This window comes from Dicentrarchus labrax, unplaced genomic scaffold, assembly GCF_905237075.1.
Source record: "Dicentrarchus labrax unplaced genomic scaffold, dlabrax2021, whole genome shotgun sequence".
NCBI classification, from domain to species: domain Eukaryota; kingdom Metazoa; phylum Chordata; class Actinopteri; family Moronidae; genus Dicentrarchus; species Dicentrarchus labrax.
The window spans coordinates 5,124,426-5,139,977 of record NW_026136702.1 but is presented as its reverse complement, the minus strand read 5'-3'; the positions used below and the strand labels follow the sequence as shown (position 1 = coordinate 5,139,977).

General features: G+C 40.2%; 1 protein-coding gene across 4 annotated transcripts in view; it reads left to right on the top strand.

The window, feature by feature from the left end:
- Positions 1-4,173: 4,173 nt before the first annotated feature.
- The window catches only part of zmp:0000000755 (phosphofurin acidic cluster sorting protein 2), a 45,958-nt gene continuing 34,579 nt past the window's right edge, over positions 4,174-15,552 (top strand). For 2 of the 4 annotated variants that reach the window (XM_051428116.1, XM_051428114.1), the window contains exon 1: positions 4,176-4,500. In XM_051428116.1, coding sequence (XP_051284076.1) covers positions 4,295-4,500 — 206 coding nt within the window. In that variant the 5' untranslated portion in view covers positions 4,176-4,294. Of the gene's footprint in view, positions 4,501-15,552 lie in introns of all 4 variants that reach the window. The other 2 variants (XM_051428124.1, XM_051428113.1) reach the window with 2 other exon arrangements.

Here is a 15,552-nt window from a genome sequence, read left to right as displayed (position 1 = left end):
TGCTGTTTTTAGCTTGTAATCAAAGGCTTGCTCATTAAAAATGACTGACTTTGATGGTGTGGAGGTGGTATGGAAAACAATGTCACAAGCCTAAAACAAAAGCTCACACCTATAAATAAAGATCTACTTGGAAACAACATTTGCTTTCCCACTCTGGCATTATGAAAGATCTGAGCTTTTCAGTCAGATATCTGAGAAAGAATAAGACGCTGTTACCTAAGAGATGACGTGAGTAATGAGTATTGTTTTTTGGCTATACGCTTACGTCAGAGAGATGCATTGCAATGCATACACTCCTGTCTTTGTCTGTCAGACAGACTCTTCAGCTGGCTTTAATAACAGGATATGCCCTGCAACCTTTCCAAAACATCAGCGCTAGCAGTCTCCTCTTTGCTCCAGACCTTTCGTCACTTGATATTTGGATGCGAGCAATTTCTTTGATTTTGTGGGAGGATGCCTGCCACTGAGCCGCTGTTGTGTGACAAACTGATACTTGGGTAATTTATTCTCTTCTCCAGAATTCAATAAAGGTGAAAGGCTGGCTTATAAAGTGTCAGACTGTTGTGTTGTGGAAACATCAGGGGTGTCACAGTGTCACAATATATGCACCCACCCACTCACACTTACAGAGGAGGTGGAGAGGGTTCAATCAGGAGGGTGGAGAGAGCAAGAGAAAGAGAGAGTAAGAGAGAGATAGCTTGGTCTTACCAAAAAATACAAACAGACTGCCATCTATTGGCTGAATCACAACATGCACGTTTCAGTTTATGGTCCATCATTTTGTTGTAGTGCTGTTTTTAAACACTAGGTGGCGACGCACTCCACAACTTAATTCCTCCATCATTTTATCCATTATGGTCACTCTGAGATGGGAGCTGGTCTAAATTACTCAGAAGACAGAAATGGTGATAATATGCTAAATATCAGAAGGAGGCCAGCATGCACTTGAGATTTATGCTGACAAAACTCCGGTCTTCATATCCAGGCACCTTGACGTAATAAAAGTCAGTGATTTCCCCTTTTAATAATACTGTCATTCAAATGGATTACCTGACATCGAGTTTTCCTCCTCTTTTTTCAGTTTTATGAAAAGCACATTGATTTTCATTCTCTATATAAAAACTGCTGTATATTTGAAAATTGCAGTGCTTTACCATGCCATCAATATAATAATCAATAACTGTCTAATCTTGGTAAAAGTGCATTGTTAGAACAGTGAGCTTAGGGGGTTGAAAGTTTGGAATTTTATTATGATTGCCGTCATTAACCTCTGGGGATGTTGCCACTGTTTCTGGAAGATTAAGTCTTGTCAGGTGCACAGAGTTGCTTAGCAATGATTAAAGATTAGATTTCTTACATTCACTGTATATTCTGCAGTGGCAACAATATATCCCAGGAGATTGTAACAAGGTATTTCAGCTTAAACCAGGCTTGATGAATGTTGTTTTTTCATATTGCTCAAGGGGCTATACATTAACAACGGTTTGGCATCTTTCATGTGAAATTTGATCTCCCTTTTCCTGTACATGGAAATTAGAATTTTTTTCAGGCATGATAAGATGCACAAATGACACAACTTTTATGACCTTACTAGATTTCCCTACCTCCAAACACTTAATTCCTCAGTTTGTTGGTCTTTTTTCTCTGGCAACTCGCTTTACATTAGAGAGTCTTGATTTACTGGTGAAAAGATTTCGGATGAGTTATGGGTTAAAAAGGGTCAAAACATGTTATATCAATGCTTCAACTACTTCAAACTCATAAATGGAAGTCACATGAAGGGAGGGCATCTTTTCTGGTCTTTTTCACTTGTATATACATACATATACAACATAGGGCGAGTCCCTGATAGTCTCTCTGTGATACTGGGTTGTTCCAACTACTCTCTGACTCTTCCCCCAGCATTACTACAAGCCCTCATATTTGTTATGGTCATTGCAAAAACCGTTAGGCTCAGAGATTTGGAATTAGTTTTCCTGTCTTGCTTTAAAAATGGCAGGGTTTCTTGTTTATAACTAATAAAATATGTTTGGAATACTCTGTCCAATGCTTACCCAGACTTTCTTAACATTGGGGGGCCTTCATTGGAAATATATGGAGGTAGAGGGGTTGTACTATACTGTATTATAATTGTGCTTTGATCAGCCAAGATTTCATTTTCTGTCCTTGGTTTTGGGCCTTCCTCGACCTCACTTGGTCTTGGTTCTGTGGACTCTCTCACCTTTGACCCACTTGAGGACTTTTCAGTCAGCACAGATATGTGCACACATGTCCTTCTTATGTGAGCTGAAAGTTAATTTTGTTTTGTTTTAGTTTGTACTATGTATTGGTATGCTTTTATGTTGTGAAATAGGAAAAACTACATGTATATATAAAAACAAAAAATAGCATATCTCATTAGTCTGTCTATGTGAGCTATGGTGTATGCCATTGGTTTCCTGCTCTATTGAAAGTCTGAATAAACAGTTTATGAAGCAGAGGTGAGCATGCCAACAATTTTGTTAAAATGATGTATTGCATTGGCTATTAGGTCAGACAACTGATTGTGTAAAACACAGAAACATTCGTCAAAATCAGGAAGTATTTCTTTTCCAGTAAGTTTAAACAGGCTGTCACACACACCTTACCCAACCCTCCTGAGCATGTCAAGTCAAGTCAACTTTCTTTGAGCCCGTCGTCACAGTTACAGTCAATGGATTTCACAACACTGGCACTATGAGAACAATGACTGAATCAAGTACCAGCGGTCATTATGTGATCACAGACTGATGACAAATAATGAATAATGTGAAGTTATTTCCAAAGCAGTTCCTTCCCACTTGAAGGTTTACTGACTAACCCTAACTGTGAAACAGTTTTTACATTAACAGATACATATCTTCTGGTAGTTAAGACAACCATACACAAAATATTTGTGTATATGTATAAACTTTTTACTAAAACACAACAGTGACAAAGTTGTCCCTGATCACAATGACCGGTTTGGAGAGCACACAGTACTGTATATTTCTACTACAGTATAGGCGTACCTCTCTACCATAAGAAAGCAACTATATAGCACATGTTTTCAATAATTTAATCCTTTTATTGATGTACCTTTATTGGTGTTTTTCTTTTGGAAAATTGGGCATGTTTGACTTAATATACTAAGTTGTATACAAAGTGATTCTTACTTTTAGAAGTGCACCGCTGGATGTTCTTACAGGTCCACAGTGCATTTCTGGTTGAGTTAATGTGCATTTCACCACAATCTTAAAACTCATTCCTATTTATTTAATTTCTGTCAGCACATACTGTGAAATATGTTTACATTTATATTTACTTTGTTTATAGGCTCTTATTATCGTATAATATCTCTTAGGCTCTTATTTTATTTCTATTTTCCATTTTTATTTTTACTTTTTACAATATGTATATACCTATAGATTCATTTCTATTCCATATCTTGTGTTAGATATTTTATATAAGTACTATTTCTGATTCTGATTCTGAGTGTTATTTATTACTCTGCCCCATATGTTTTATTACACAGAGCCAACAAACACAAATGATGGGAGCTTATTATTTCCTGTAACATCACTTTCTATAATAGCAACTCCTAAATACTTGTCCTGTCATGTGAGTAAGATAAGATAAACTTTATCGATCCCAAACTGGGGAAATTCACTTGCTACAGGGGCTCCAGACACAACACAACAGATTATAAATACACATTACATTAAATAAAAAATAGGAATAAATAGAATAAGAGTTGTATGTACACTGTATACAGTTATATACATCTTTTATACAGATTGATATGGATATATTAATATTAAATATTGCACAGGTTACACAGCAGGAGGTAGAGGGATGGTATAAAGAAATAAATAATTGCACAGAACAAATACATATATACAGCAGTAACTTAATTTATATGCATATAAACATGTATGTGAGCTGTATATTACTTAAAGCGCAAGTAGTGAATTAAATAATGCAAAAAGCGACTGTGATTTATGTATCTATGTATTTTTGTGTATCTACAGGCAAACATGTAAAGTAAGTAAAGCAACATGTTTGGTGTTTTTTTTTTTTTTTAAGCATAGTTAACAGTAAAAGATGTCCCACCCTAGAACCAGGGACGTGCTGCCCCCTATCAGCAGTGACATGCCCCGCCCCGCCTATCAGCATCTCCAGTCAGTGTCGAGGAGCTGTGAGTCTGGAGGAGCAGGAGGAGCAGGCAGCACAGAGTTCAGCGGCTCCCGCGTTCGTCCGACACTTAGCTAGAGCTGCTCCCCAGGCAGTGGAGGTGATGATGGCGGCGGCTGTAGAGAGAGGAGGCGTCCGGGCCGCTTTCCTGAACCCGAGCAGCGGTGGCGGCGGTGGACCAGCACCGACAACGCTCCCGACCGGAGTGCTAGCCGGGGCTGTGGTCCTGGGCTCCGGCAGCATGCCTGTACCCATGAACCTCTTCGCGACCTGGGAGATAGACCGATCATCCCCAAGCTGCGTCCCGAGGTAACATTGTTGTGCTAGCGTGAAAATACCACAAAACCACACGTGTTTACAAAAACAAAAAACAAAAAAAAAAGCACCGTGTCGCTTTGATACACACCAGGCTAACGTCGGACAAAACAACGCCCTCGTTGACTGTAACATTAGGCGAAGAGAGAGACGAGCTGCCACACATTTCCAAAACAGTGTTGGGTTGCTCACTAGCACGCTAACTAGCACGGTGGCTAATGCTAAAGCTAACTAGCCAATAGCACTGGTGCTCTCATGTTTCGTGCTGGAAGCGTTTCTCTCCAAATCCTGTTTATTTCTGAATAAAAGTGCAGTCAACTAGAATGGCCAATGCTAAATTGTTTAATGTGCATGCATATGTTAGAGGTGGTCTCCAAGTGTGCGGTTGTTTTGTTAACAGTGGGTGTTGTGTGTGTTTTTTTTTTTTTTTTTTTTTGCAGTCTTATTCCGACCTCTGTGATAACCTGCTAGCGTTAACAAAAAAAGTTAGAGCTAACTAGTTCATCGGTGAGACGGGCTGCTGCTTTATCTTCAGCTGTGTGTATTTACACAACCCTCTGTGTGCATGTAGGCCTTTTGCTTGAACTGATTTACTGAATGCATGCCACCTAACAGCAACATAACGAACCTTTCTATAAATAAAGCAGCAGACATCCTTTTTCATCCTGTAGCAGCAGCTCTCTCTCTCTCTCCCTGTATGTGTGTGTGTGTGTGTGTGTGTCATGAGCTGTCTGAGCAAATGGGCAGTTCAACAGCTGCCTGACCATTTAAAAAAAAAAAAAAAAATCCACCTAATTTTTTTTTTTTTTTCCCCCTTCCTGTGTTTTAAGGGCTGTTTTTATGTTTATGTTCAGATGATGCCCCTGTGTAGCTCAGCGTTGGCTAACTGGTCTCACACAGCCCCTGTAAGAGCAACACAAACACTCATGGTGTTGACACAGCAGCTGGCACAAGGGAGAGAGTCAACTGTTTTGATTGTCACTTTTTTTCTCCTTCTTTAATTTGTGCATGCAGATTTACTCGCAGTCATCCGCATTGGCTGTCCGATGACTCCATTTCATTTCGAGTATAGCAGTGATATTCAGTAATACTCTGCATTAGTATTCATCGTCAGTGAGCAGGCATTGCTGCCACCTGACCAGAAGCCTCTCGGGAGCTGTGGGCACATTAATCAGCTTTGACCTAGATCTGTTCCACTCATTGGGAGAGAAGTGGGCTTGCAAGGGGAGGGTTTCCTCCACAGTCGATGTGTGTGTGTGTGTGAAACATTGATAATTTACAGCGATGATGTTCTTTCAATTTCTGTTTTGTCTGTGGCAACTCAGCTGATTTGAAGCCAACTAGAGTGGGAATGAAACGAGTTTAAAGTGACAGCATTGCTTCCTAATGTGACAGCTCAATACCCCTTTCATTGTAGTCCTATTTCTGAAAAATATGATTCCATTATTTTTATTGTAGCTCTTGAAACAACAGTTACTTTTCGTGACCTTAATCTCACATCTTCCACAACAATAAGAATATTGATGTGTGTGATGAAGTGCCTAAGGTTCTACAGCTATTTTCTTAGACACACACACACACAGATACCACTGACATACTGTACAAGCAACTACTGTACAAGGGTTGTTTTCTGACAGACTCGAGTGAGCGTGCTTCTGATAACTACATCCATTAAGTTTTAAGACAGGCTAGCAGAGAAAGCAGAAAACATGGCGCATACATGGCGCATTGATTCCCCACATCTCTGCCTGCACACTGTGTGCTTTTTCTCCTTTATAGTGGATGACATACAAGGTGTTGTATTAAAGATGGATAAGGATGAGGATGATAATCTATTATTGATGAGGCATAGGATAATGCTTTACCAGTCATTGTTCAGCATAACACCGCAGTAGCTGTCTGACACAAACCTAGTAGATAATGATGTATGACATAATTGTTTATTTAGGCTAAAAAGTGTACAAATTTTTGTTTAACACGATGGCTTGGAGTTGCAGTGCTCACAGCATTAGCGAAGCCTATTTCTGCCATATGTGTTTGTAGACCACTTATCCTAGACTGGTGTGAACGGGCTTGCATGGAGCCCAACCCAAGGCCTGTTTTGGGGATTCTGCCTTGGCATTCTTTCAGGGGCTGGGCCATTTTGTGTGCAGCTGTTTGTTCCTCCACTAGCCTTCAGCAAATGTGGGTGTCCAGTTAAGTGGCACGGTTTTACATGAGGGCATAGGGCTGTTAGCAATTTGACTGTATTTTATTGTGGCACTCTAAAACATCCCATGCAGCTGTTGTTTGTTAATAAAAGAAATGATCCTCCTAAGCCCTGCAGCCGCACTGAAAGCCATGCTTAGGAGAAAATATTTTATTCACAATGGAAAATATGTTGTCAGCTCTTGTAGGCCCTCTCAACATGGGATCATGGGTCCTTACAGTTTTGCTGTTGTCACATCTATGGCACTGGACCACTTTTATTTTCGTTTACCGACTTCTTTCATGTACATCTTGACCATTATGCAGGATCACGTTAGATCTGTTATTTTGGGCAAGGAGTCTTGTACTCTGGCACTTGTTAGTAGCAATTGCTTATTATATGTAAATTTAACCATAAACTGGCACATGCAATCTTGTGTGTGATACAGTATTGACTCTTTTCTACCTCTCAAACAAGTGTTGTGGCAGCTCCATCCATAGGCCTGTTGAAACAGCATTGTTTTTAATCCAGCACTGCCTGCCAGTCTGCCACCCTCCAGAGTTTCTAATACCATGTGGTATTGGTGTTGCAGCTTATTTCTTATAAGCTGAGGTTTTTTTTTGTTCTCATTTTAACCGTCTAAAAAGTAACACAGAATATCTGCAGAGTGTGCTAGGAGCAGAGAGGTTTTACCCTGCCTTTTTTTACCCACAACACATTGCTGACCAATGCTTGTGGTAATACTGCTGAGTAAACAAAGACAGTAAAGTGCACAAGGTGACTGCTGAAATGCGTGTCTGTTGATTCAAGGATATCTTTTAAAAGATAAGACTTGTGTGCATGTAAACTAGATGGCAAACAAGGGACTCATTGATGCGGTTGCCTTAAATGTGAAAAGGCATTTTCACAGGTATTGTTTCCCTCTCATGACAGAATGCAAAAAATGCATACATGGGATTATATAGCGCACCCGTCTTTGTTCATCTTTCTTTTTTATCAGCATACCAAAAATGGTGAGAGTTAATTACTCTGCAGTATACACTAGGAGTAAAGCCTGCTCAGGAATCCAAATGGCCTGCCTATATCAATGGCAAGGCAGGCGTTTGTTGAGGGAATGATGTGGTATTTGCAGTAATGACACTAATGCGGAGGGCAAGATGGTGCTATGTTTATCTACTAACAATAAAGAATGTGTAGCAGCATGAGCTTCTTACCATGTTCAAAGATCTTTTACAACTTGGGGTCAAAAGTTGTGACCTCTACCCTCACCACTAACATGACGGGAGCAACCAAGCAATCTGGTCGTGTTTGCCATACAAGCTCGCCAGGCTTCGTTGTTTCCAAAATGGTAGGGAAGTTGTTACGGTACACACCTATTACCAATTGACAGGTTTTCAAAATAAGCATAGTTTTATTTTGGTCACGGAATGAATTTAGATATTTAGATATTTTTGTATGACATTTTCAGTCCATGATATTTTTTTCTCCAAATATGTATCCCTCTTTTAAGTTTCTCTATCTGGGTTCAGAGAGGTGAAGATATCCTAAAGGTTTTCCCACAAGCTGCAAAACAACATCTTTCCTCTATTCCTCTGACGTTTATCTCGGGTGAGCAGACCATCCTTCTTTCTGGCTGTTTGATCCATGCGAGTCCCAAGATGACCTTATTCTCTGGCGAGTGGCAGAGCCTTATCACAATCATAATTGAGTGTACTCCGGTCAGATGTTTCTTTCTTCTGCCCCAATTCTGTATAGTGTATCAAACTGATGTGCGCTGTGTATGTCAGCAAATAAAGACGATAAACAAAAACAAACTCAGGCCTGGACTGGAGCAACATTATTGTGTCTTCTTTGTTCTAGGTCAGTGGAGATGAAGCCATCAGCCCTAAGTCTTTACATATCCCCTATGCTGCAATGCACACAGCCATTTATTATATCCTGAAGTTTGAATTGTTTACATGCAATCTCCAGTACATCCCTGGCCTTAATCTCTTTGATTTAACATCTAATTCTCTGTATGTTCATTTTTAAACCTTAGATGAAACCATTCAATCTGGTTGCAAATAAAGGAGGCATGTCTGTCAGATAATATGAACTTACTTTCCCCTTTCACCTCCTCAATAACTCCTCCATCTCAAGGCTTGGATATTGTTTCTCCTAGCAGGGGAGCTGCAGTAATCTGATTTCATAACAGGAAAAGAAGAGCTAGTAATCTGATGCTGCACACAGACATGGCCTGCTTTAATCCTCTGCTTCCTTTTGCAATCATAAACAAGGCTCACCAGTCATCTCCAGTGCCCTTCAGGATTGTGACACAGCACTTTATGTCAGTCTGCGTCATTGTTTACAGTCTTTGTTCGGCTACACCAACAGTATTGACATCTGATGCACAGAAATGGCTCAGTTGCCGTGATCCAGCAGCTGTTCAGTCTCCAGGACCTTTTCACATTTGCCAGTTAAGAGTAATCCAGTTACTGTTCCTTAGTTGGAAAACGACAGGAAAAAAAAAAAAAAACTAAACACTTACATTTTAGAGTTATCCCTAAAGTTAATTGACATTGAATTAATGCACCAGAGCCACATCAGTAAAAGCATTTGAGTTCAGGGACTTGAGCTTGGGAAGAAACCCATACCATGGATAAACGAGAATGCCCCATTGTACACAATTTAACTCAAGGAGATCTGACTCACTGATGAAGAAGTTGAAAGTAATGATATTGGTTATGGAATTTAGAGTTTAATGTAAATGCTTTTTAACCGCCTTTTGTCTGTTACCATTGTAGAGAATTAAAATGGAATTTCTTTGTGCCATTTAGTAAACGGTTTGTAGTTCCTGCTTAAAATACATTAGTAGGTTTTTCAAATATTACTCTGCTACATGATCCAACATGCTCTTCACACGCTTTTCTAACAGTGGACCAATCAGCACCTTCACTCCCCTCTTTTTCATGCTCACTCCCACTGCCTGAAATGTGTCAAAATTCTCTTGGTTTCCTTCCCTGTCTTCCTGGAGGAGGAGGAATTTCCTTGGGAAACGTTCCACATTCCTGGCAACTAGAGCTGAAGCCAGGCTGCTTTGCTCTGTCCTCAGCCCCCTTTTGTATTCTGTTGTTGACCAACAACCTGCTCGGGGGGGATTGGAGCTATGGATTGCTCACTCAGTTGAAAAGTTTTGCTGAACTAGCTCAGAGCTTCACAGTGAATAGGGCATGTGCTGAATGTTCATGTTGAGTTCCCCACAAAGGGAAGAAAGGTTTGTTTCCCCCTGCCTGGACCTCAAAATGTGAGAAAGGCCAGATTCTTGTGTGGGTGGATACTGGGGTCTCTGCTAGTGAAGAGATCCAACTTCCTGATCCAACAAGTGAGGCAAGGAAACTGTCCTCTGACACAGGGAGGATCCTGTCAAAATAAGCACATTTGGGACAATGTCTCTCAACTCGTATTTCTCTCTTGTTCTTTCTCTACTAATTTCCCACCTCTCCCATTCAGGCATTTCCTGAGCTGTATGTGCCAGCAGCAACACAGAGACCATTATTTCAGATACAAAACACAGTGGTGTGGATGAATGAGAGCACATGACAGACCATTTGAAAACATAAAACATTGTCATAATGGCAGTCAGAGATCCTGTTCTACAATCTAGCACTGTCTACTTGTAAACAAACACAAGCCATGTGTAGTTATGTTTATCCCACTGAGTCTAATGTTTTTTATTATTATTGCCAGACCATGGACCATTTCTTTATTGTCATTCCTGTGCTTATAAACTCAATGGATGTTACCCTTGTCTTGGCTAAATAATATCCTGAAAAGAAATTTTGCATTTGCTGTCTAGTTGATGACATAACAGTCCCTAGAGTGTCAGCTCTCAAATAGCATTGAGATGGATGCCCTGCACACTTGTCTAATCACAGATTAAGGAGTCTGATGTCTGTACTCCTCTTTCGCTCTATGTGGCTTTGCTCAATTAGCCCACACTACAGCTGTGCCACACACTCCAAGGGTTTTTATTTAAGGCTCAACGGCCCAGGTAGAACCAGTTTTGATGATGTGCTGTCTGGCAACATCAGAAATCAAAAGTGGTTGCAGTTGGTCTGAACAGCCCCACTAGAAGGCATGGTGAATCCAGCCATCACAGAGAAGGAGGGCATGTGATTTAGTTTAAAGTGGGGATAACGTTGCACATTTTCAGACAGAAATATGCTTTTCCAGAAATCCAGCCTCTAAAATTTTGGGAAAAACATAAAACTGTTGATGATCTATTGCACAAATAATTCTCTTTTGCATCTCAGTCTGTATGAATTATTCTTAGAGATTTAGAAATGATCTTCCTCTCTGTCCTGATTAAGGAATCATGTCTCTTTTGATTTCAGTCGTGGTGTTTCTCCTCTCTACAGCAGCTCCTTCCACACTACTTTTCAAAGCGTGTTTGTTATTTATCACTTGCCGCTAATGTTAAAATGAATACAGCCTGGATACAGAGAAAGTAAAGGTCTTTATATAGAAGCTGTGGAGAAACTAGAGCTTGGATATATTCAGCACATTAGTCATATGGACATGTTAAGCCAGGGGAATGGACTGAGGGGAAGTCAGAAAGCACCTTTGGGCTGCCATTGTGCATTTCAAGTAAATGTGCCAAATCAGTATAAATACATGCACCAGTTCTTTAATCAGCAGCATTGGTGGATATTGCAGCAATAGACGCACAACGCAATGCATCGCTTGTTTATTAAGTGGCTCTCCTTTGGGAAGTTTGAGCACATTTGCTGATGCTGACCATTGTGCATTTATTGATTGCACAATTCCCAGTTCATAGTGGCCCTTCATTTTTCTTTGTGGAAGTGTTGTCTACATTGCAGAAAAAAGTTTTGGGTCAGAGTACAGCTGTGGAAGGCCTGTTTGTCAGCTGCAGTGCAGTTAGCATCATTAGCACTGACGAGATACAACCTATTGCTTTCTATAGCAATGTTTTCTACGGTAGAAACACAACCACTATGTGTTTTTGTTTACAGGCAGAGGAGGATGAGGGTGTCCGGTGTATTTTGTTTGTAAAATCAACTCCGTGATCAGAGCAGAGAGTCAAAGGGCAGACATAATCCTCTCTGATGCTAATCAGAGGAAGCATATGGCAGTATGAAATATGTATGGAAAAACTGAACAGACACGTTAGATGAAATGGCAGCACTAGCACTATGTAAATTTACCTCAAAGGCAACACCTAGACTCACTCAGTTTCACGCCTTCTAACAAGTCGAGGCACGGTATAGTCTCAGCTGGTTCTTATATTTCCAACAATATGTACATGTTAATCTTTTCAACTAGATTTTAGCCTAGATCTGCTCCAAGCTCCAAGGGGTCATGCATGCTCATCCTTGCTCAATTCATCCCATTCACCAGGGCTAAGATGAAACATCTTAAGTGATTTTTTTAAAAGGCTTACATAACCTCTGCAAGCTATAAATACTGGACTCTGACATAGTCTCTCAATTTTTACATGCTGTCTTGCCGTTCAGAAATTATCTTAGTAAGTAGGGCTGTACAATAATGGCTGCGAAGATAATCACCATTATTCCACTCTGTTTTGAGCAAAATTGTCATTATGTATCAGTATTATTCATCCATCTCTGGCAACAGTTCTGTAAGTTTTAAATTGACAGGAAACTGCCTTCACAGTAACAGTGTGTCTAGACTTTATAACTATATAAATAAATAGTAATGTGTCATCTTAAATGCTTATTTTTGTAAAGAATTGTCTTTTGTCTTTCAAGGTGTTTGAATTTTCTTGGTGAGTAGGCTAGACAGAGGGATTGTTTTAAACAAGGCTTTGCTCTTGAGCTTTTGATCCTACTAGTAGACTCCAGGCAAAGGAACGTACCAGACCATCCACCTTAATAGGATTTTAAAGCTCAGTCAGAGGCTGTGACCCTCACAGGATTCACCTGTATCTGTTGGACTGGTTACTGTGCACTCATTATAAAGTTATTGGATGCAGCAGGAATGAACTCAAAGACCTACCCATATGGGATACACTGTATAATAAACAATGATCTCATCATAATGCAGGCTAGGGAGAGATCATCTGTCATGTTACCTCTGTTGTGATGCGCTGTAGCTGATATGGTCAAGGTGTCTTGCTTCGGCTCTGATTTTGCCTGTAAACATGCCATGTCTGGTCTGATCTTGTCTTGCATGGCAACTACAAACATGGGCCTGCTGACCTCATCAGTTTGGGTTCAGGGTTGAACAAAAGAGCTGTTTAGCACTGCAAAAACAGCAACAAAGGATGGCAGCCATGTACTGAGTCCCTATAAATGATTGTCAGATCACTGAGGTATGGACGTAGCATGAGGTTGTATATTCAATTGGTATCAAAGTGGCCAAAGGGTTGAGAATGAAGCAAAAGGTAGTCTGATGAAGCTCTGTGGGAGCTTGTGCATCTGGAAGCATTTGTTTAAAGATCATTGATCTATGAATATAGTGCTCTGTGATTGATTTGACACACAAATCTTGAAACAGGGTTGTGTTATCATGTGCGTCTTATGTTTAAAACTACATTGTTATTTTGGCTTGGTGCCAGTAGTAAGTTCTTTTTCACACTAGAGTGAAAATGTTTCCTGGTGTCACTGGATGTTTTTACTTCAAACAAGGCTTTTTCTTCTGCCCCATTCCTCAACAGGAAACATACACAACTTTCTAGCACACCCTTCGTTATCAGAGAAAAGTCTTTAAAGGCTTCTACCAAAACACCCACATAACGAGAGCATACTGGTCAAACCGCTGAGTCACACTTCACAGATATAAATCTTTTTTCAAATGAAAAAGCTGGGAAAGCACTAGCTTAAATCACCAAACGGAAACAAAATCTGGCACTGAGCTCTAATGCACCAGCCCTGTGTAGTATTACATAAAAAGTGCTGGTAATCCCAACAACAGTCGGATTCTACCACAGCTCTGGGGAGCCTCATGACCACAGAGGTCACAAAGACCATATTACAGAGTATTATGACAGATATGAGTGCAGCTATTACGTCCGCTTCTCTCGTATTCTCGGAAATAACCGGTTTATCTCCTCCCCAATCTATTTTTCTTTTCGTAACGTGCCCCTCAGGGTTTGTTTCATACCTGAGTGATGACACCTGTCCAGCCTTCCCGCTGCACCGAATCGCTCCGTTGCAGCTCATGTCTGTGCACTTCCTGGCCCAACAAAGCTTCTTTCTAGCAATGACTTAACACAAACTATGTGTTGAATGAGGGCTGTTGTGTGATTGCATTGTAATTCACAGTGATTTATGCCAACCCTCCAAACATTCTCACAACTATTCAATAAAAGTCACCATTTCTTCAAAGTCTTGTAAAAAAAAAAAATGGTTCAATAAAAATAAAATTGAAAGTGCAAAAGTACTGAAAATTTTCAGTTGTCATGGGTTGTATGTGTGTGTTTCCTTTAACAAGCCAAAGATTTGCAGAATTTGTTGCATGAGGTTTGACAAGGAAGTTGTGCATTTAGCCATAGCTTGGCTAAAATATGGCTGTTGGAACAGAGTGAGCATACAGATGGAGAGTGGAGGCATTTTGAGTGCATATAAAAACTTCCAATAAGAAATACATCCCACCCTGTGGATTATGCTGCAGGACAAGTTTTTTGTATAAGTATTTTTTGGGGCTTTTATTGCCTTTATGATGCTGAAGAAGATAGACAGGAAAGGGGCACAGAGAGAGAGAGTGACACACAGCAAAGGGCCGCAGGTCAGATTCCAACCCTGGGCCGCTGCAGCAAGGACTCAGCCTCGATACATGGGTCGCCAGCTCTACCCTCTGAGCTGACCGGGCGCCCATGCTGCAGGACAAGTTTGAGATGTTTCATCAGATGTTTGATAGTTTGTGCTAGAATAAAAACCTAGCAATGTCAGAATCCATAGTAACTAACATTAATTCAGATGAGTAAGGCTCTATGCTGTATGTAAGACCAAACTTTTTACAGCCTCCCATCAGGTCTACGGGGGTTTAGTGTTTGATGTTTAAAAGATTTAAGCCTATGCTGGCATAACATTTTAAGGGTTCTGCTTAATCACATGACTTCTGGCCAAGCTTAAGCTGCCATTTAATCACAAAATATTTTGTATTGTGTTTGATTAATGAGTGCACACCATCTGTTGTTTAGCAATATGATAATTAACGTCTGATATGAAATATTCATTGTTACAACTACAGAATATTAATTCTATAGTTGGATGTACTTGTAATTTCTGTCTTGATGCTGACCTCTGACATTCAGCAATGTGTTGACACCAACAAGTCAAAATAGACACACAACTTGTCGCTCAAGCCCATTACTGTAGCTTTACAAACCTCTTTGTTAAACCACAAGCCATCTTGTGAAGGTTACTTTCAAATCCAAAGGTCTGTTTGATAGTAGTCTAGTTTTGCTGCTTTCAACCTTTTGAGTTCTGTTGCTATTATGACAATTATAAAGAATCACAGAAATAGGGCTTTTTGCCAAATTGATAGTTTCCTCTTGTTCTCTTTGTGTACCCTGGTCACAGCCTCTTCCTCCTCTTTCACTGTGGCCTTGAGAAGATTTCATTCGGGGAATTAAAGCCTAACCAGCATATGGCCATCTGGCACACATAACCAGATATTTGGGGGCTAAAATAGCTTTTGCATGCCTAAGTGCAGGCTAAGCTCCTATGGCACATCCTACTGTGTGAACTTGTTAAAACCGATCAATCAGTCTTGTGGATTAGTCTTCATCGCTCCTGATGTAGATTTAATTTAAAAATCAATTTAGCTGCCTCCAAATTACCTTTACTCTCCTTACTACTTCTCTGTTCCCTCTGTAACCACAGTGCTTTTCATTC